This window comes from Eriocheir sinensis, chromosome 7 (genome assembly GCF_024679095.1).
Source record: "Eriocheir sinensis breed Jianghai 21 chromosome 7, ASM2467909v1, whole genome shotgun sequence".
Lineage (NCBI taxonomy): Eukaryota > Metazoa > Arthropoda > Malacostraca > Decapoda > Varunidae > Eriocheir > Eriocheir sinensis.
The window spans coordinates 58,949-79,967 of NC_066515.1; the positions used below are offsets into that span (position 1 = coordinate 58,949).

General features: G+C 45.3%; 3 protein-coding genes across 3 annotated transcripts; 1 reads left to right on the forward strand and 2 right to left on the reverse strand.

The window, feature by feature from the left end:
• Positions 1-1,807: 1,807 nt before the first annotated feature.
• On the reverse strand, positions 1,808-4,168 carry LOC126995262 (zinc finger protein 862-like). Its single transcript, XM_050854754.1, has 2 exons — positions 3,947-4,168; positions 1,808-3,172 (listed from the first exon to the last, which is right to left on the reverse strand). Exon 2 carries the CDS (start codon positions 3,149-3,151, stop codon positions 1,808-1,810), a length of 1,344 nt encoding a protein of 447 aa, XP_050710711.1. The 5' UTR covers positions 3,152-3,172; positions 3,947-4,168.
• Positions 4,169-4,965: 797 nt separating this feature from the next.
• LOC126995264 (uncharacterized) lies at positions 4,966-9,182 on the forward strand. The gene is made up of 3 exons (XM_050854755.1): positions 4,966-5,456; positions 8,334-8,542; positions 9,139-9,182. Exons 1-3 carry the CDS (start codon positions 5,215-5,217, stop codon positions 9,180-9,182), a joined length of 495 nt encoding a protein of 164 aa, XP_050710712.1. The 5' UTR covers positions 4,966-5,214.
• On the reverse strand, positions 8,872-13,409 carry LOC126991725 (putative nuclease HARBI1). Its single transcript, XM_050850423.1, has 3 exons — positions 12,970-13,409; positions 11,945-12,157; positions 8,872-11,404 (listed from the first exon to the last, which is right to left on the reverse strand). Exons 2-3 carry the CDS (start codon positions 11,952-11,954, stop codon positions 10,566-10,568), a joined length of 849 nt encoding a protein of 282 aa, XP_050706380.1. The 5' UTR covers positions 11,955-12,157; positions 12,970-13,409; the 3' UTR covers positions 8,872-10,565.
• Positions 13,410-21,019: the final 7,610 nt, after the last annotated feature.

Here is a 21,019-nt window from a genome sequence, read left to right on the forward strand (position 1 = left end):
TCCGACGAACCAACTTTCGAGTGACAGTGTAGTGTGTGGCGGCCCCCTGTGCCGTGGTGTGTGTTCAGTGTACCAACTCGCCAGCGGCGTGTGCTGGTGGCAAGGGTGGCAGTACGGTACGGTACGTAATAAATATCGTAATTCCGCATGCTTAAAAATACCGTACCGTAAATTTGTACCGTTACCAAAAAAACGTACCGTACTAGTATGAAAAAATAAAATTTCGTACCGTAATTTCGTACCCAGTATCGTACCAATGCGATAAGCTGCCTACATCTCTAAAATTAACCAATTTTATGAAGTACTTGTGGAAACACTTCCTTATTGATGAGACTGAAGATTAAGTTCATATAACTGTTTTTAGTTTTCTTATTAATGAATATACCTTTTATAGTACGTATATTTATCACTAAATATAATAGGTATTAGAACTGGAACTTTTTACTGTTAGTGAAAAGTTCCAGTTCTAATAGGTGCGGTAGTATGAACTTACATAATATGTCTTAGAATCAACTAAAGATTATCTTGGGCCTACTATTTAATTTTATAGGAAGAGGAATGTATATCATATAAACAAAAATATTACATTTCACATGATGTAGAAAACTTAAACCTCATTTGTCTGTGGTTTTAAATTAAAAATAATTTGACATGCGTTAAACTTATCCTTTGATTATTTATTAAGGGCCCACTGAAACATTTTACATACAAGAGAAAGTGTTTATTCCAAAGTAATGATAAGAAACACGAAAATGAAACAAAAAAATAGCTTGTTGGCTGTTGCGTTCCAGTTCTAATAGGTGCCGCCTGTAGCAGCTATAGGGCTCCCCGGCGCAGTTACTGACTCACTGCGTCACTGGTACTGGACACGAACTGAACGCCAGGGTTGCCAACCTGATTTTGCGGATAGTACCAAATCGGAGCATCAAAACGTACCAAATCTGAACAAAACGTACCAAATGTAAAATACAATATATATATATATATATATATATATATATATATATATATATATATATATATATATATATATATATATATATATATATATATATATATATATAACGTATAATAAGAAACAAATTTTCTTACCTTGACTAAAGATGTAAATCCTCGTCCTCTCTTGTGTTTTCCTGTGGAGTCCACTTTCGGCTCATTTTAGATAGAAGAACCTGAGAAGGATGCCATGTTTTGCAACTGTAGTCCTGAAGCATACATTTGCTACGTATCAATCCATTCAGAGTCTCTGTTTTAGTCGTGATCTGTTCTTTGTTTTTATGTTTGTAACGAGGGAAAAATCCTTTCTGCGGCAGCAGACGAATGAGGCAGAGACATCAGGTTCATCATAAGCTTAGAGATATTCGAAATCTTGCCTCATCACCACACTTTTCTAGTGAAGCAGCATACCAGAATTTTTCAGGCTCCTCAGATGCTACACTTAGAGCTGGCAGTTCACATGAAATTATTTCTCTCCACTCTCTGTTAAGATCTTCATACGCACTCTTCTCAATTATATTTGGAAATTTTACTGCCAGTGGTATGATAGACTTTGGTTTTCCTTGCTGTACATTTGATGGGTCAAGTGCTTCAAGCAGATGTAAGTTGTTGAATAGATTAGAGGACAGGAAACGTTTTAGCATTTGCTTTGAGAGAGCAACATAGAAATTGAGTGTCTTCACGTGAAACTGCTCTAAGTCTCTGTTAGAAATATCAGAAGAGTGCTCTAGGAAAATACTTTCTGTTATTGCTCCGCGGTAAATATCTCCAAGGCTGAGATAGTTGGAAGGATCATGAACATTAATCTGAGTCAGATCACTGCTTTTAGTTTGTCTGCTTTCATGAAGTTACTTAAGATGCCCTTGACACTGCTACTGATAGATGTTCGAAGCTTATGAATTCTCAGGGATGTTGCCTGGAAATCTAGGTTTAGTTTATTTACTGCAGGCAGAATGTATGCCAAAAAGGAAAAGTACATTTTTATAACAGGATTATGTAATTCCTGCAATATTGCTGAAGCAGATGCCATCTTATCCTCCAATGCAGCAGATGTAAAATACAGCTTAAGTGTAGGCCATTGCTCTAAAACTCTTTTTACCACCTCTTCCAAGGAGAGCCATCTAGTAAAACTAGGGTGCAGTATTCTATGAAGTGGAGCCTCTGTGAATTTCTGAAATTCCTCATATTCTGTGAATCTTTTAGGGCTGTTCATTATGTAGGTATGTATGTTCCGAGCTAGTTCTTCAACCCTATTAGGCAGCTCGCCACATGCATTTGAGGCACAGAGGGCAATGGAGTGGCACACGCATCCTTGCACAAACAGGGATGGATTTTCTTTTCTTAGCAGAGCCATGACTCCTCCCTTTTCTCCCATCATAACACTTGCGTTATCGCTGGCAAAGCCGATAACATTTTTCATAGGAATTAAATGCCTGTCAAAAAACTGCACTATTGAGCTAAAAATACCTTGAGCTGTACAATCAGTTACCTCAAGTAAACTCAGAAAGTGATCACAAGTTTTCTGAACTTCAAGGTCATAGAACCGAGCAATCAAAACAAGGTGTTTTTGTGTAGAAAGGTCGGTAGATTCATCAATGATGAGAGAAAATTTTGTGTCCTTCAGACGAGCAACAATCTCAGATAGAAAAGCATCACCCATTACGTTCCCAAGGATAGCTGAGGCTTTTGTTCTGCCACATTTAACAGCACTCGCAATTTTTGAGTCTGGGCACACATTAGCAATAAACCCTGGCAAATGATCCATTACTGAGACAGGTAAGTTATGTTCTGCAATGAAGGCGCACATCTTAAGCTCTGAGGCTACGACTTGTTTTTCAAAGCTTGCTGATACACTTGGTTGAAAATAATTGGTGACTTTCTTATGCTGGTTACTTGCATTCATGTTTTTCTTGTGTTTCTCAGTTAAGTTGTGCCTTTCTAGTAATGTTATGCTGCCGGATAATTCACTATCACATGCAGTGCAGAATGCCTTATTTGGGTTTTTCTTACTCTGGATCATCCATGGTGAGAATTTGGGGTCACTTAGCAGTTTCAACTGAAATTTATGATCATATTTGACTTTCTTCTTTGGAGTCTGAGGACCCTCATCATCACTGTCAGAGTCATGTGGTCTTACTTGTCTGATATCACTCATGCTTGTAGCATGTCATTAACCCTGGATAAAAGAAACGAATAAATAACATTCGTAACCGTACTGTATGAAATTATCTCGTAGACCCCAAGGCCACTAAAGCACATAGCTTACTCATCTTTCCCTACATATTCACCCCACTCCCACGCACGTGGCGGTCCTTCGCTACCTACACACATCCTTCCCCACCCATCTACACACACACACACACACACACACATAATCCTTCCCCACCCATCTACACACACACACACACACACACACACACACACACACACACACACACATAATCCTTCCCTACACACACACACACACACACACACACACGTTTCCTAACTCATTCCTACACATGCACACTAACATATATGTTTTCCCTTTAAAAAATAATTGAATAAATAGAATAAAATTTATAAAAAAAAATATGCAAACGCCCAGGCTACATTTGTTTCTGATAAGCTGGTATTGGTACGTATAATACTGTCCTGAATAAAAGCAAACTGTCAACATAATCTGATCCTTCACCGTAATTACAAAACAAACGTGGTTTCACTTTAACGACACTCACGCTACAAGACCCTTAAGACAGGGTGATAGATCACCAGACCACTAGCTGTGACACCAGACAGACACTGATGAGTGATGGACCAGTGCTGCCACTCTTGATTTTATAAAAAAAAAAAGCCAAGAGCACAAGCAGGTGTTTTACTGTCCTTAGGGCAAACTGTCTGCATAATCTGATCCTTCACCGTAATTATAACACAAACGTGGTTTTACTTTTATCAGTTTCACGACACCCACGCTACAAGATCCTGAAGGTAATCCGTAGGGGTACAACCCACGCCAGACTGACAGACACTGACGAACCAGTCGAGTCTGAGACGCGGCGCCTGTATTCTGACGAGTATGGTACGTGTAGGATACTAGTAGTCAGGTCCGACTCCGTACGGTTTGGCTCAGCAGAGGTGTCCGAATCTCAAACCCAACGACTTCAGTCGACAATATAGTATATTTATAATTTACACTGACGAAAATATGTAATGTTATTTACATAAATATTGTTTTTTTTTTATTATTATCACAATATATGCGTATTTTATTTAATTAAATATCTCATACAGGAGGAAATGGGAAACAGTCAGTCAGTCAGTTGGGATTTTTTTTCTAATATGAGATTCGAACAATCCTACGGAAACAGTTTAGTACCAAATTTATTGAAAGACGTACCAAACGTACTTTTGAGTTAAAAAGTACCAAATATGGTACGTTAGTACCAAAATTGGCAACCCTGCTGAACGCGTTAGCGACGGGCCGAGGCCCGAAGGCCAACAGACGAGTTGCCGTCTAGTACCTCTCTCTCTCTCTCTCTCTCTCTCTCTCTCTCTCTCGTAAATAAAACTATTTTGTGTCGCAATCGTCCGGATATTCATATTAGTCTATTCTGAACAGAGGCAGTGGAATACATATTAGAATTTTAATAAAGTATGAAAAGGGTACGGAAAAGGTACGGAAAAAATAACGTAATTTCGTACCGTACCGTACTTGACAAAAAATACCGTACCGTAATTTCGTACCGTACTTTTACCTTAAAAAATACCATACCGTACCGTAATTCCGTACCATACCATACCGTACTGCCATCCTTGGCTGGTGGTGAGCTTGGCCACCTCCGTGGCCGGGCGGCACAGGGTTGACTCGGCAAGGGGCCCGGGAGTGTGTGGGTAGTGCTTCTCGTCCTCCCATTGGCTACCACCTCCCGCTCGCTGACTCTGCGACGGTGGGTCCCTCCGTGCTTGCCCTGCACCGAGAGACGTGTGTCTTAGGGCCGGTCTTACAGTCCTTTGGGGAGCGGCAAAACGAAAACGCGCGCCAGGTTCGTTGGCTGGCGTACGAGAGCCAGGTGCCCGTCTTACACTCGAAGATTTACGCTCCCGAACAAGAGCCGCACCCAAACGAAATCGTCGGCAAGGTTGGTACAACTTGTCGGCCGAGGTTGGCAAGCGTGAGCGTGAAAACGTAAACAAACCCACGTGAGAGCTCCAGTGTGACCGCGGGCTGTTCAAGTAATTATGGATGCGCTAAGTACTCCCAGAGAAAAATCCTCTTCCCTGAGCCATGAGCAAAAGAGAACTTTAGTAAACTTGATTGCAGTCAACAAAGTGGTTCTGGATAAGAGTGACCAGTACTATTTGATTAGTAAAAAGAGGGAGGCATGGGAGAAAATAGCTGAAAACTACAATGCAGCTCATCCCATCGCAGAGATGAAGACGTCCCAGCAGCTGAAGAGGGCCTGGGAATACCTCAGAAATAGGTAAGTGTGCATCCAACATATTGCTTATAGCCTGGATCAACCTATAAAGGTCTCTGATAAACAGATCATGAATTCAAGGGGCCAAGTGTATCATCTGTGACCCTCTGAGCCCAGCTCACCCTACACACACACACACAGAGATTTACATAGATTTACATAGAAAATCAGACCACACAGACCCCATGGTCCAGACTTGGTGGTCTGTCCTTAAACCTAAGTGATTTTACATTAATCAGAAGACTCCAAAACGTTGCATTTCTACTCTAGTTGATATTAAGTTGAAGGAAGTGACGGTCGAGCTTATTTTTGAAGGAGTCAATCGTGTTACACTGGACCACTGATGGTGGAAGCTTATTCCATTCTCGCACTACAACGTTGGTGAAGAAAAATTTGGTGCAATCTGAATTTACTTGTCTACATCTGAGTTTTACGCCATTGTTCCTCGTGCGCAGACTGTCATCGATCATAAACAATGTTGATCTGTCTACATTCGTGAAACCATTAAGTATTTTAAAACATTCGATCAATTTTCCTCGGAGGCGACGTTTCTCAAGAGAGAACATGTTAAGGATAGAAAGCCTTTCTTCGTAGGATTTGTTGCGCAAGGAAGGGATCATTTTCGTTGCCCGACGCTGAACACCTTCTAATTTAGCAATATCCTTTGCATGGTGGGGGACCAACACTGTACCGCATATTCCAAGTGGGGTCTGACTAAACTGTTGTAGAGCGGGAGTATTACATCTTTATTCTTGAATACAAAGTTTCTTTTAATGAAGCCCAACATTCTGTTCGCTTTATTTGCTGCATCGATGCATTGCTGTGAGAATTTGAGGTTTGACGCGATTTTGACCCCCAAGTCTTTGACGCATTGAACGCTTTTGAGTTTAACGCCGCGCATTTCGTAATCGAACTTCTTATTCCTCGTTCCAACTTGAAGGACCTGGCACTTGTCTACGTTAAAGGGCATCTCCCATCTATCCGACCAAGTTGAAATTTTGTGCAAATCCTCTTGGAGGCTTTGCCTGTCTTCGTCAGTGAGAACCGAGTTACCAATCTTTGTGTCGTCTGCAAATTTACTAATGCGGTTATTGAGTCCAACATCCACGTCGTTGATGTAAATAATGAAGAGCACTGGGCCAAGGACCGAGCCCTGAGGGACGCCACTAGTGACAGGCGCCCACTCTGAGTTAAATCCGTCAATCACTACTCTTTGTTGTCTGTTGCTCAACCAATTCGCGATCCATTGGTTTACTTGACCGTCGATACCTATTTGCTTTAATTTGTAAAGTAATTTATGATGCGGGACTTTATCAAACGCTTTCTGAAATCAAGATAGACTACGTCCAGTGATTTGGTTACGTCATAAACAGTGAAGAGGTCGTTATAAAAGGTTAATAGGTTTGATAGGCAGGATCTTTTGTTTCGGAAGCCATGTTGTGAGTCCCCAATCAATGAGTGGCTTTCAAGGTAACTCACAATTTTGTCTCTAATTATGCCCTCAAGTAGCTTACCTACAACCGAAGTTAGACTAATGGGCCTGTAATTACCTGGTACTTTTTTGTCTCCTTTCTTGAAAATCGGTGTCACATTAGCCTTTTTCCAATCTGAAGGGACGATGCCTTGTCGCAAGGACATATTGAATACGGTTGTGAGGAGGAGAGTATTTCGCTCTTCGTTTCTTTCAGCAGAGTTGGATATACTTTGTCAGGTCCAGGACTTTATTTGTTTTAAGTGAATGGAGAGCTTTAAGGACTTCATCGGTTGTTATTTCAAAATTAGGCAATGCATGCTCGAGATTTACAATAGTACTGGTGTTGGTGGTAGCGAGAGGAAGACTGTTAGTATTAAACACCGAGGAAAAGTAATTGTTTAAGAGGTTTGCAATGTGTTGGCTGTCAGTCACTAGTGCACCGTCGCTGTTTGTTAAAGGTCCAATACCACTTTTGATCGCCTTTCTGTTGTTTATGTAACTGAAGAAAGATTTCGGGTTATTTTTACAGTTGGCTGCAATATTTTCTTCATATCTACGCTTTGCCTGACCTACTAGTCTTTTTACTCGTCGCCTGGCATCATTATAGAGTCTAATGTTCTCGGGCGTGCTTTGTTCTTTCTTTAACCTGTAAAACAATTTTCTCTCATTGACTGATTGTTTAATTTCGCTATTAAACCACGGTGGGCTTTTATTAGTGTTAATTCGCTTCTCGCACAAGGGGACGAATGTGTTCTGCTGAGTGAGAGAGAGAGAGAGAGAGAGAGAGAGAGAGAGAGAGAGAGAGAGAGAGAGAGAGAGAGAGAGAGAGAGAGAGAGAGAGAGAGAGAGAGAGAGAGAGAGAGAGAGAGAGAGAGAGAGAGAGAGAGAGAGAGAGAGAGAGAGAGAGAGAGAGAGAGAGAGAGAGAGAGAGAGAGAGAGAGAGAGAGAGAGAGAGAGAGAGAGAGAGAGAGAGAGAGAGAGAGAGAGAGAGAGAGGTTAAAGTTGGACAAATATGCATTGGGAGATAGGACTGTCCGAGCTTGAGCTCAGGTCCTGTATGCTACGAATAGGTAAATAATGAGGCTCAAAGTTGCAAGGGGCCCAGATGAATAGTTAGAAAAAATGAAATCTAAGGGTTACAGATGGAGAATATTTACTAGGTAATCATGGGCCTTTTCTTCAGTAATGCTGACTCTGTAACCAGAACATTAAATAATATAAAAATACAATCTCAGGAACCTGAGGATTACTGTAAAAATAGCATAGGGCCTTACTTTGGATGAGGATGAGGATTAGTTACTATACTAGGAAAACATGAACATAATAGTTTACACAGATTTGCCCTTTTTTAGACTATATTTTTTGTATAGTTATTTTATATATATTTTTTTTTCTTCGTATTTCAGAGTCAAGAGTGACTTTGCAACATACTCAAAGAAGAAGAGACAGACTGGTGGAGGTCCTCCCCCAACACCCCCGAAGTATGATCCTCTACTGGAGGCTGTGTCGTCGCTGGTGAAAAATGAATTGCTGTTCTCCGAGTATCAGTACGACAACACCTGCACCGAGGTACCAACTCCACCTTCATCTGCTGCATCACCATATCCTGACGCATGTGGTTCTTTGCAGGAAGGAGACCATGGTAAGAAAGCATTAAAGCAATATTTCTTTACTTTTCTGGCATCACCAGCCCCTGTGGCTAAAACTAAGCAGTAGCGCACTTAATGCATATGACTTTTGCTATATCAAATTAGCATTATTTAATACTTACATTTCAATCCTCTACATATCAATAAGGGGAATTTTTTCAAATAGTTCCATTCTTTAACAGAGAAAAGTGCCTATTTTTTTTTTTTTGTGTACATATTAAGCCAGTCAATAGGAGCATATGCCTGGAGGTGCATTGCCTTCCTTGCCCTACAACAACAACAACACTGGGGCGTTTATAGTTAAAAGGATGCGATGCAAGCCCATTTCTCATCCAGGGTCCCTCATGGTTGGATCCCCTGACTTGCACAAGTCACAAACTTTAAAAGACTTTTGTCTGAAAACCCCTGCACGACGGCTTCTCCCCAAGCAACATTAAATCCCGAAGCTTTCGCCTACTCAGGCAGTGCCTGTTATTGCCAAAAGATGAAGGAATCCCATAAAATTCTAGGAGATCCCAAAGTGCCTTGCTCTGCATTTGAGCTCGACTGTAATCCTCCCCAGTTGAAACTCACATTAGCGCTCCACCAATACTCATGTGTCGATAGTCTCTTACTAATATTTCCTAATTTTCTTTTGTATTGCTGTCTTTTCAGAGTCGATTGCTGAGGATCCCACCCCTATCCCCTCAGCTGAAGCAGCAGCGAATCCTGATTCATCTACCATAGGTGCACTGCAGGATAATCCCGCAGCAACTTTCCCCTCATCATCTACAAATTCTACATGGGATAGTAAGACAGGGAGAGGTATAAAGAGGAAGAGATTTGGTACAAAGAAAGAAAGTAATTTAAACAGTCTAAGACAAAGCCAAGAACTTCTTAATAAAAAGGCTCTAGAGTTGATGCAGTCAAAATATGAAAAAGAGATACAAAGCCTAGCAGCCATAGAAAGAATGTGTAACACTGTAAATGTTTTTTTCTCCCGTCTGTCAAGTAATTACGATAATATATTTCCAAATCACTCTTAAGATAATAACATTTCTGGGCTACTTTTCTCCAGGTAAAATTAGTGGTACATGCTATGGTTGCATGTGGCCCAAGATAATGGGTTCATACCAAACCTTATTGTATTCCCATTTGAAAATGGCTGGAGGGGTGTAGGCCAGTGTGGGTCAGCTCTGCCCAACACCCTCAACACCTCTAGCTCCCTTGCATATGTTAGCTAGTAGTAGTAAAGGTAGTAAATAGGTGACATATGAGAGAGGAAGCAAGAGGTGTTGAGGGTGTGTGGCAGAGCTGACCCGCACTGGCCTACACCCCACCAGACAGTTTCAAATGGGAATACTATAGCTCATGATGATTGCAAGGTAACTTGCAGCTATGGCATATGCTCCCAACTTTACATTTGTTGCTTTTCTGAGGAGGGGGGGAAAAATATTTGTTTTTATAGTTAATATTTATTGGAAAAAAAATATCTATATTTTATCTATATTTATGGAAGATACTTTTTATTCAACAAGAGTAATGTAAGAATTAATTATTGGAAATATATACTTAGTTTTATATGAAAAAAGAATATATATTGGAAATATTTATATTTACCTACTCTATAGTACTTTGAGCAGGCAAGGAATAATTAATTAGTTATATAAATGGAAAGTTTTTTATTGGAAAATAATCTATATAGAACAATTGTTATGTGAGAATTATTGGAAATATTTATATATAGTTGTAGTAAAAAAATAAATATCTATTGGAAATATTTGTTTTGGCCTACTGTATAGTAATGGTAGAATTATTCATTGTAACATTTACTAATTTGTAAAAAAATCAGATGAAGGAAATTCGGACAAGGTATCCGTCCCACCAGACCATATGGCTCCATGACAGTGGCTGAGTGTTGCATGTACAAAGTTGGCCATGGATTTCATCTTCCCTACCTGAGAAATTTGGCTGTCGCTGCACTAAAGTATTCTATACTTTCTCAGGGAGCTAGAACCATCTTTGAACTATTCTATCCCTTACACGGTTACCACCCACTACTTGCTCAAATTCTACATCTCCCATTTCTATGTCTTCCTGTGGTAGAACTTCATCATCTATAAGTTCAATTTTTTTTGACACTGCAATATTGTGCAGAACCACACATGCCATCACAATTTGTTTGGAATTTGTAAGTTTGGTGCGAAGTGGTATACTTAAACATGCAAATCTTCTTTTTAATACACCAAATGCTCTCTCCACACAGTTTCTTGTTTTAGCATGAGAAATGTTGTAGTTTCTTTCTTTTTCATTCCTTGGAGTTAATAATGGAGTTAATAAATATTCTCGACAGGGATAACCACTGTCTCCTAATAAATACAAACCATTATAATTACCCTGTTCTAAATTGTAGCACTCATTAGAATTTTCAAATACTCTGGCATCATGAACACTTCCAGGCCAACTTGCAACAATACTTGTGAACATCAAATCTGAATCACATATGCCTTGGACATTTAATGAATAAAAACCTTTACGGCATCGATACACTTCAACATCGTCCCCACCAGGACTCTGTATTGGGATGTGGGTTCCATCGACACAGCCAATTACACCTGGCATACCAGCAATGTCATAAAACCGTTGGGCCACATGGTGTGCTTCCTCTGGTCGTGGAAACTGAATGTAGGTGGGTGCCAGGTATGATATGAGGTGTGCAACCTCTCTAACACACTTGCCAGCTGATGCCTTTGACATGTCCAAGTTATCAGCTATGGTGAGAAGAAAATTCCCTGTCGCCAGGTATCTCAAAGTGACGAGCATTTTGAGGTGCAGTGGAATTCCACATCCTGTAAGAGAAACATGCAAAGGTTATTAATACAATAAATAAAAAAATGCTATAATGGTGAAATTAGGGTAGAAATGAATGAAGGTGGGGTGTTCAGAAAGTAAGAGAGAGAGGATACGATGAAAACTTTAATGAAAGTAAAATGTAATGTAGTTAATGAGTCCAGGATGATGAATGAGAAAACAATGGTAATGCATGGTCAAAAGATGAAAGATTCAGGTCCATAATTTTGGCTGATTTTTAGATAGGGGGGCTACACTGCATCATAGCTTAATGAAGTGGGGGTGGAAAGGTGGTGAGTGCAGTGAGGATGTGCAGGTTAGGGAAATCTTTTGAAAACAAGCACTTAAGGAATTTTGAGGCTGGTATAGAAAACATTGGAGCCTCACTAGCCCCCTCCAGAAATTACAATCCTGAGATTCATATAAGGAATTGAGTAATTTACCTTGAAATCAAGTGGTTATAGATATAGAACATTCTAAAGCGATGTTACTGTTCAGGATTTTTTTTATAATTGCAAGGTATAATTGTAATATCATACCTCTGCCCATTCTGTCAACATTTGCACGTGGCCTCACTTCAATAAGGTCTATGGTGGCATCCTTGGAGAGGCGATACCTATCAATGAACTCTTCATCAGACAAACACTGAAATGGGTTCCCACGATCTTTTGCTACAATCCGCGGAACCCTCGCTTCTAATAGTTATTCCTCTTGGCGATGTTGTTCTTGCAGGATCTCTACTGCAGGTATGCCTAGAAATTTCAGTAAAGGTCATTAGTTCTTGAAGAATGATATTCATGAAAAAAGCAACAGGGGTGAGATTTTCGTTTATAATAAATTTCAATGGCACTGACAATTAATTTTGTAAACTGTGAGGCTGTATCTGTATCATATGGAGATAGTTGTCTCACAGGAAAACATATGATAAGAGTAAAAAAATTGCAGAATCAGAATGTAGTCAACAGAAAAAAAACATCACCTTAATGCAATGGCAATATGTACCATGATATAGCTGTGAGGGCAAATGACTATATACATGAAGAATTCCACCTTAACACTATGGAAACTAACTTATTTCCCCAATGGATAACAACCCATTGCTCTCTCTCTCTCTCTCTCTCTCTCTCTCTCTCTCTCTCTCTCTCTCTCTCTCTCTCTCTGTGTGAGTGTTATAAGAGTTCCATTATACACTGAATGCATTTTGAGGTGCATGACTTATCAATAACATACCATAATTATTTTCTGACCACCAGTGACGGGTGAAATTCTATAGTAATTCTCTCTCTCTCTCTCTCTCTCTCTCTCTCTCTCTCTCTCTACCTGTGTGTGAGTGTTATAAGAGTTCCATTATACATTGAATGCATTTTGGGGTGCATGACTTATCAATAACATACCATAATTTTCTGACCACCAGTGACGGGTGAAATTCTATAGTAATTCTCTCTCTCTCTCTCTGTGTGTGTGTGTGTGTGTGTGTGTGTGTGTGTGTGTGTTACAAAAGTTCCATTACATCTTGAATACTTTTTGAGGTGCCTGTCTTATCCGTAACACTAAAATTACTTACCGAATAGTATATCCATTGTTGTTGGAGTTGGTGCCGGAGCAGCAGGAGGTCTCCAGGGGCAGTGAGGGTCGGGAAAGAGCAAGAGCAGGCGGTGGAGGTGAACGCTGTGTTGTTGTGGCCCAGCGCGGCGCGCTCTTCACCTCAGAAAACACTTTTATAAAACATCAACAAAGGTGTTTTGAATGATTATTTCTGTTGTATAAGGCTTAACGCATGCTATATATATTATATCAATGCAGATTTACTCATTTACTTTGGACTTGCTGGTTACAATTCTCGTTTTCGTCACCTCAACTCCTCCCCAAAATCTCCTTACCAAAACGCCGATTTTTCGTTCGCGAGCGAGCGAAAAGCAGCGGCCAAGAGCGACTGTAAGACCCGATCGCGCGCGGAAGGCTTTCGTTCGCTGGCTAGCGAACGAAAACGGGTGAGTGTAAGACCGGCCCTTAGTGTGTTCTCGTTTCCTTAAAATACCGCGTGTAACGCCCCATACTTGATGGTGACTGATAGTGTCGGCCCCGTAACGCCTGTCTCTCTGTGACTCCGTGTTCAACTAACTCTAGTGGCGGGTGGTGGGGGGGGTGTCGCCCGCCATCCCTCCCTGCACGGCAGAGGCAGCGTTGCCAAATTATCGTACTCATCGCATTTCATTTTCGTAGTTGCTGACCGGTAACTATAACAACAAAGAACGAAAAACATCAATATTCAACAGTTTTAGCACTAACTTTAATTTTCTCACGTTACTTGTGTAGGTACGAGAGTTTGAGGCATAAAAATGATAGATACGATATGTGGTTAATACGATAATTTGCCAACGCTGGGCAGAGGGCAGCCAGCGGTGGTGGCTTGGCCGAGCGCGGGGCCGGTTTCTCGTCCTCTCATTGGCTGTCGCCGTGTCTGCTGTGCGTGAACCTACCAACCGACCCGCATAAGGAGACGAGAGTTCGTCGTCTCCCACGCTCCCCCTACGTGGCTCTACCAGGGCGTTTCTGTCGTGGGATAGTACACGACCGAGGCGCAAGGTATGTTTGCTAGTATCAGGTAATTGCCTGCCATGTGTGTTATCTACTTGTGCTACGCATGCCCCCTTTTTTCCCTTGCTTCTCTCATCGTGGCGCTGAGGGGCCTTTCCTCGAGTCACCTCACCCCCCCCGCGGGCCCCGTGACCTCACGTTTCCCCCTGTCACGGTTCCCCTTCCCCCGGGTCGTTCCCATGCAGTCTCTCCTCGGCCCCGTGTGGCGTTGAGGGCCCCACGGCGCACTGCAGCCCTGTTTACGCCTCCTGGCCCCGCACCACCAGCTCCCAGCCACCCCCTTTATCCCCCTCTCGCCCGTACGGCGTTCATTTCCCTCCTATATCACGGGGCCCTGTCAGTGCCTCCCAGTGCCCCGCCACCTAGCCGGCCAGCATGGGCCGCGTAAAAATGAGACATGGCCAGCCAGAGGCCCTCGAGACCCGGCGTAAGCTGTCTCTCCTCCTGGGGCCTAAAATCAGGTTCATTCGCCTTCTCCCCGCGGATGACGGTGTGGTGGTGGTCACTGCCACGGACCACGATACGGAGGCGGTTTTCCAAACCGACCTGCTGGCAGCAGAGGGATTCACTCCTCTCATGCCCTCAGAAGTTCGTAGTCGGCGCTCAGTCATCTGCTTCCGGCTCGACGAACTAGTGGCGGAGAACAGTCCGAGTGTCATCAGAGAGGAGATAGAGAGGGCGCACGGGTGGGCGAAAGTAGAGGATATCTACAAATTTTCCCACTCTAACACCCTGAAGATCGTCTTCCGGTCCAGTGAGATGGCACGGAAGGCGGTCGAGAAGGGGCTCCTTCTATTCTCCTTCTCCGTGACCCAGGAGCAGATCAGGGCAGAGATGTACATTCCCCTCATGGCCTGCAACCGCTGCCACAAGGTCGAGCAGCACACCGCCCCCAACTGCCCCCTGCCCGACGGCACCCCGCTTTGCTCAGAGTGCTCCGGGCCGCACCCCTTCAGAGTCTGCTTGGCTGTGGAAAAAAAATGCCCCAACTGCAACGGGGACCACAGCGCTCGTGCCATGAGGTGCCCAGTCCGCAGGGCGGCCCTCAAGGAAAAGGAGAAGCAACAGAGGCGCCTTCAAGACTCATCCCCCTCCTCTTACGCCCAAGCGGCTCAACCCCCGACCGCGCCTGCCCCACCCTCTCCTCCCCCGATGCCCCTCAACCTCTCTGGACTTTCCTGCGTCCTTCACGCACACATTCGGAACGCGTCGCAGCCGGGCACGTTCCAGGAGGTCCTCTCAGGGGCCCTTAAGCTCAACGGCCTCCCCGACCTCAAGTTTCCCCCCTTCCTGCAGCCTGCAGACCCTGCCAAGACGGCTCTCGTCGCTGCGGCATTCCTCCCATCTCTCACCCCACCACCACCGGCAGTGCCGGAGGTGTCGGAGACGCCCGGGGCGTCACTCCCGCCACAGTCACTGCCGTCCTCTCCACTCTCCCCCCTCCCTCCCCAAACCCCTCTTTCCTCCCCACAGGGACCCTCAGAGCGCTCCTCCTCTCTCTCCCCCGTCTCCCCTGCCCGTTCCTTCACCGCCTCAGAGGCGTCGGACCTCGGGGAGGCGAACTTGTGCCAGGTGGTGCCTTACATCATCCGGCGCCGATCCGCTCGTTGGCCGACTAGCGTCACCTTCCGCTCCCTCGAAAAGAGCATAGCCAACGGTCTATTCAAGCTCGGCTTCATTGGCCCGGACGGCTCTCTCCCGTACCTGAAGGGCTGGCTCCGCTCCTTCACCGGGTCGCTGACTGGCTACCTCTACTCCCTCCCCGAGGATGAATTCAATTCATTCATCCCCGGCCCGATCCCACAGGAACTTCTCCACAGCCTTCGCGCGACCTGGGAACGCGTGGACCCACAATGACGAGGTTGCGTGTAGTCCAACACAATGTACTGACATAGGACGGACGAAAGTTTGACTTGAATAACACTTACCGACAATTCGACCCTGACATCATCCTTCTTAACAGCCACGGACTTACGGACGACACCAGGATCAAAATCCCGGGCTATAGGGTCCATCAAAGGAACCTCAGCTCAGAACCCTCTGACGGGGTTGCCATCGCCGTCAGATGTCGACTGCGCTGCAGAGTCGAGGACGACTTCATCTCTGAAACTCTCGCAGTGACAGTCGACACCTCCGATGGTCCTTTGATGGTCGCAACATCTTACCTTCCGCCCAGACGACCGTACCTTCCTCACCCAGACTACCTCAGGCTCTTCCGCAGGCGCACCCCGGTGCTCCTCGCGGGGGATCTGAACGCCCGACACGTCGACATCGGTTCCACCTCGTCGAACCGTGTCGGCCGAGACCTCGTAGACTACATACGCAGACACACCGTTCGACATATCGGACCTAACTTCCCGACGTACTTCGGTCCTCGCTCCGCGACCTCCCCAGACATAGTACTCACCAATCCCTTCAACCATTTTAATCACCGCTTCACCCCTGGCCCTCTCACCTCCAGTGACCACCTCCCCGTCATCATTGACATCTCGACGTCTCCCCTCTTGACCCCCACCCCGAGACGGTACGCCTTCCGCAGGACCGACTGGGTGGCCTTCCAGACCGACAACGACCTTAATATGACGAACCAACCGGACGTTTCCGGTGAAACGCTAGAAGACATTGACGCGGCGCTCGACTCTTGGATGTCGAGCGTCAAGACAGCTGCTGACCGACACATCCCCACCTCGACACATCGACAAATCCCACACGCTAGACCCACACGCACGACGTGCCTTCTGCGCATTCAATTCGACGCATTGCGAGACAGAGCGACGCTTCTTGGATGGACGTACGACGAGTACCGGCGCTTCGTTCGATTAGGTCAGGAGCTGCACGACCCGAGACTCGCCGAGTCCAGAGATTCTTGGGGAAGGGCGCTGACCGGGCTGACCGCCTGTCACGCCGACCCCAAGAAGTTCTGGAACAGGCTCAAATGCCTCTCCGGCAGGGCCTCGGGTCAGTACTCTGACTTAGTTGACGGCGCCGGAAGAAAACACAGTACAGACGCAGAAAATACATAGACATCGACGACCACAATGACGACATTGTAAGACACTACCTCGCTGCTAACGCTCCTCGGACCCTCCCGTTTGACGCCGCCGACCCGGGCAGGCTTGATGGCGCCTCGCACTTAAGCTGCCGTATCTCCCTCCAGGAGCTGCGGCAGGCCAACAAGGGAAGCAAGTCATCCTGCCCTGGGGCAAGCGGCGTCAACAAGACCATACTATCCCACCTTCCTGACAGCGCCCTGGCCCGGCTGAGGGACATTTTGAATGCAGCCCTCTCGGCTGGGTATTTTCCGGATCACTTTAAGGAGGCAGAGATGAGGATGATAGTGAAGCCTGGGAAGGCCCCGACCCGCCCAGACAGCTATCGCCCTATCTCCCTTCTGGAGGTCCCGGGGAAGCTCTTCGAGAGGGTTCTCACGAGACGTCTCCGTGTCCACCTGGAATGGGAGGGCCACTACAACTCTGCCCAGTACGGCTTCTGCAGGGGGAGGGGCACCGTCCACGCCATTGCCTTGGCGACGGAAACGGTTGCCATCAACCTTGCATCCGGATCTCGCTGCAACCTCGTCCTCCGAGACGTCAGCAAGGCGTTTGCCAAAGTTTGGCATCTTGGACTTCAGTACAAGATGCTACATCTGGGGCTTCCGCCCCCGGTCGAACGTCTCTTGTGTGACTTCTTGATGGTTAGGACGGCACGGATCCGGGTCGGTGGCCTCGTCGGCCCCGCCTTCCCTCTGGAGACCGGCGTTCCGCAGGGGAGTGTCCTCTCCCCAACGCTGTACTCCATCTTTACCAGCGACAGCCCAAACTCCATCACCGGGCTCAATGTGCAGTATGCGGACGACGTGTCCCAAGTGGTGCCCTACCCAGGACGTTCTCGTGAGTTGCTCAATGCTCGCACGGCAAGTGAAATCACCAGGGTCGGTACCTTCGAGAAGGCTTGGCAGATAAGAACGAACATGACGAAGTTTACCGTCATTTCTTTGGCGTCAACAAACCCCGCCCCGCTCATTGTCGACGACGAACTCGTTGACTTCCGCGCTCAGGGACGCCTTCTCGGTTTTAAGATCTCCCGGCGTGGGTTCATCCCCCATGTCACCGAGAGGGCGGCGCGGGCGAGGGCGGCGCTGACCATGTTGTATCGCTTCCGGGATCTCGAACCCAGAATAAAACTGCATCTCGTGAAGGCCTTGGTGATCCCTGTTCTCACTTACCCGCCCATTCCTATCCATGGGCTCAGTGCGACGGCCCTCGGTCGGCTCCAGAAGGTGCAAAATGCGGCACTACGCTTTGCCCTCAGCGTAAGGTGGGATGACTTTAGGACCACGCGTTCCCTCCACGAGGAGGCTGGCATCCCCCCCCTCAACATCCTTCTACATCAGATGGCAGAGGCAATATGGAACAGGATGGAGACCGAGGGCTGGGAACAGTTCCAAGCCCTCCGAGTCCTCCACCGAGAAGCCCCGGGCAGGAGCCACTCGTGGTTTCCACGCAGTCTCCTCGCCCTGGAGGCAAACCCGGACCCTGACCCTAGATATAGATAGGACTTACGCGCTTACCCCCCCCTATCCCATGCTAATTGTAAAAACCCGCCAAATACCCAATACTCCATACAACCGCGCGCCCACGCCCTTGTGACTACATAATATTTCCATCATATACTGTTTCTCAATGTTCCTCAGTCCATAGTGAAATTACTTATAGCATTACTCCCCTACATGTCCCATATAACCCCTCTTATATCATTGTGTCGTATGACACAATATTTTGCTAAGTTTAGTTTTTATTCTCTATATTTATTCATTTTATGTAAATATCTGTTAATGTATGCAAGTTAAAGTGTCCATGTACTATGTATTATATATAATGTAATCATATCCTGCCACACGATATTCTTTTAAGTTTAGTTTCAACCACAGTATGTATTCTTTTTTTTTTTCTGTTCAGAACTGTACCTATCAAAACCCATGTATCCGTGTATAGCCATACCTAAGGCTGGTAAGCACTCGAATTCGCTCATACCCAAGTTATGCCATTTGTTCCCTAATCTATACTTTCAAAACTATAAACCAAAAAAATAGCATTGCCGATTCCGCTCGGCTGGCTTCTACCTCCTCCTTTACCTCTGTTTTTTCCCTCGCTTTTCCTCTTTTGTATATACATGGATGGGTATGGATATATATTTTGTATTTGTATTTATCTCTGTATGTACAACCCCCCCCCCCCTCTTTGTAACTTCCCCCAAGCTTTTCTAATAAATATCTGAATCTGAGCCACGGCTAAACACAGACTGGCCAGGCAATAAGGGTGGGCAGGTACCGGTACCAGTACCGGTACTAACGGTACCAGCTAAACGGTACGGTACCGGTACCAGATTGCTCGGTACCGGTACCAGATTGCTCGGATTTATTTATTGGATTTGTTGATAATTCTTCGTGTCCGATTTTTTTTTTTTTTTAGGTTGCTAATAAATATTGTTATTGTTATTAGACTATGATCGAGTACATCCATAATAACTATACATGCTGTTTTTTATTGAAAAAATAAATATTCACTTCATTCAGAGAGAGAGAGAGAGAGAGAGAGAGAGAGAGAGAGAGAGAGAGAGAGAGAGATCACCACTCAGTGAGTGGATATCTCGGTGATGTGGGTACTCGATCATAGTCTAATATCAATAACAATATTTATTAGCAACCTAAGAAAAAAAGAATAGGACATCAAGAATTATCCAGTAACTCCAATAAATAAATCAAATAATAAAATAATGGAAACGGGAGCTGTGATGGAAACGGAAAGCAAGACAAAATGGTGGGAACTTGGGGAGACGGTCAGCGAGGCAGTGACTCAGCGTCTCCACACAAGGTCCATACCGCGTGATACACATGGAGGCGGCCGGGCGAGCGCCGAGCGTCACTTAAATCCAAATGGTACCGGTACTAGCGGCAATGCTCAGTGCCGAGTGATCTTGACGCGAAGCCTCATGATCACTCGGGTGCCGGGAAGCGTCATGATCACTCGGCACTGAGCATTGCCGCTAGTACCGGTACCGTTTGGATCTTAGTGACGCTCGGCGGTCGCCCGGCCGCCTTCATGTGGTATCACCCGGTATGAGCCCTGTGTATAGACGCTGAGTCACTGCCTCGCTGACCGTCTCCCCAAGTTCCCACCATTTTGTCCTGCTCTTCGTTTCCATCACAGCTCCCGTTTCCATTATTTTATTATTTGATTCATTTATTGGAGTTACTGGATAATTCTTGATGTCCGATTCTTTCTTTTTTAGGTTGCTGATAAATATTGTTATTGTTATTAGACTATGATCGAGTACATCCATAATAACTATACATGCTATTTTTTTATCGAAAAAATAAATATTCACTTCATTCAGAGAGAGAGAGAGAGAGAGAGAGAGAGAGAGAGAGAGAGAGAGAGAGAGAGAGAGAGAGAGAGTTTACTTTACAGGAAATATGTTTGGAAATTTCATCAGAAGTCATTAAGATAAAAAAATACTCCTTCGGGTATCGATACCGGTACCGGTACTAACGGTACCTGAGTTTTCGGTACCGGTACTACCGGTACTCAAATTAACGGTACTTGCCCATCCCTACCAGGCAACACACCTCGGACTCTTGCCGCACACACTGTGACGTCACGGCAAGCGCAGTCCGTTTGAATTTTGGTGGGCCCGTGATCAAACCCTGTCTTCTCTGGACCCTGCTGGGCCCCTATTTCTGGGACGTCACGGCTCCACCACGCTGCCGCTCCACCACCTAGCTTGTGGCACCTGGGCCTCTCCATTTATGACGTCACGGCTCCACCACACTGCCGCTCCACCACCTAGCTTGTGGCTCCTGGGCCCTTGCTTGGGGCCTTCCATTCGGGACGCATCTGTGACGCCTGGTTTGTTACCATTCTCCTGCGTCGCCCTCGTATAGGGCGACGTATAGGAGTTTGGATCGCGTTGATTTGCCAGAATCTACGTAACCAGCTATGACGTCATAAGACTCG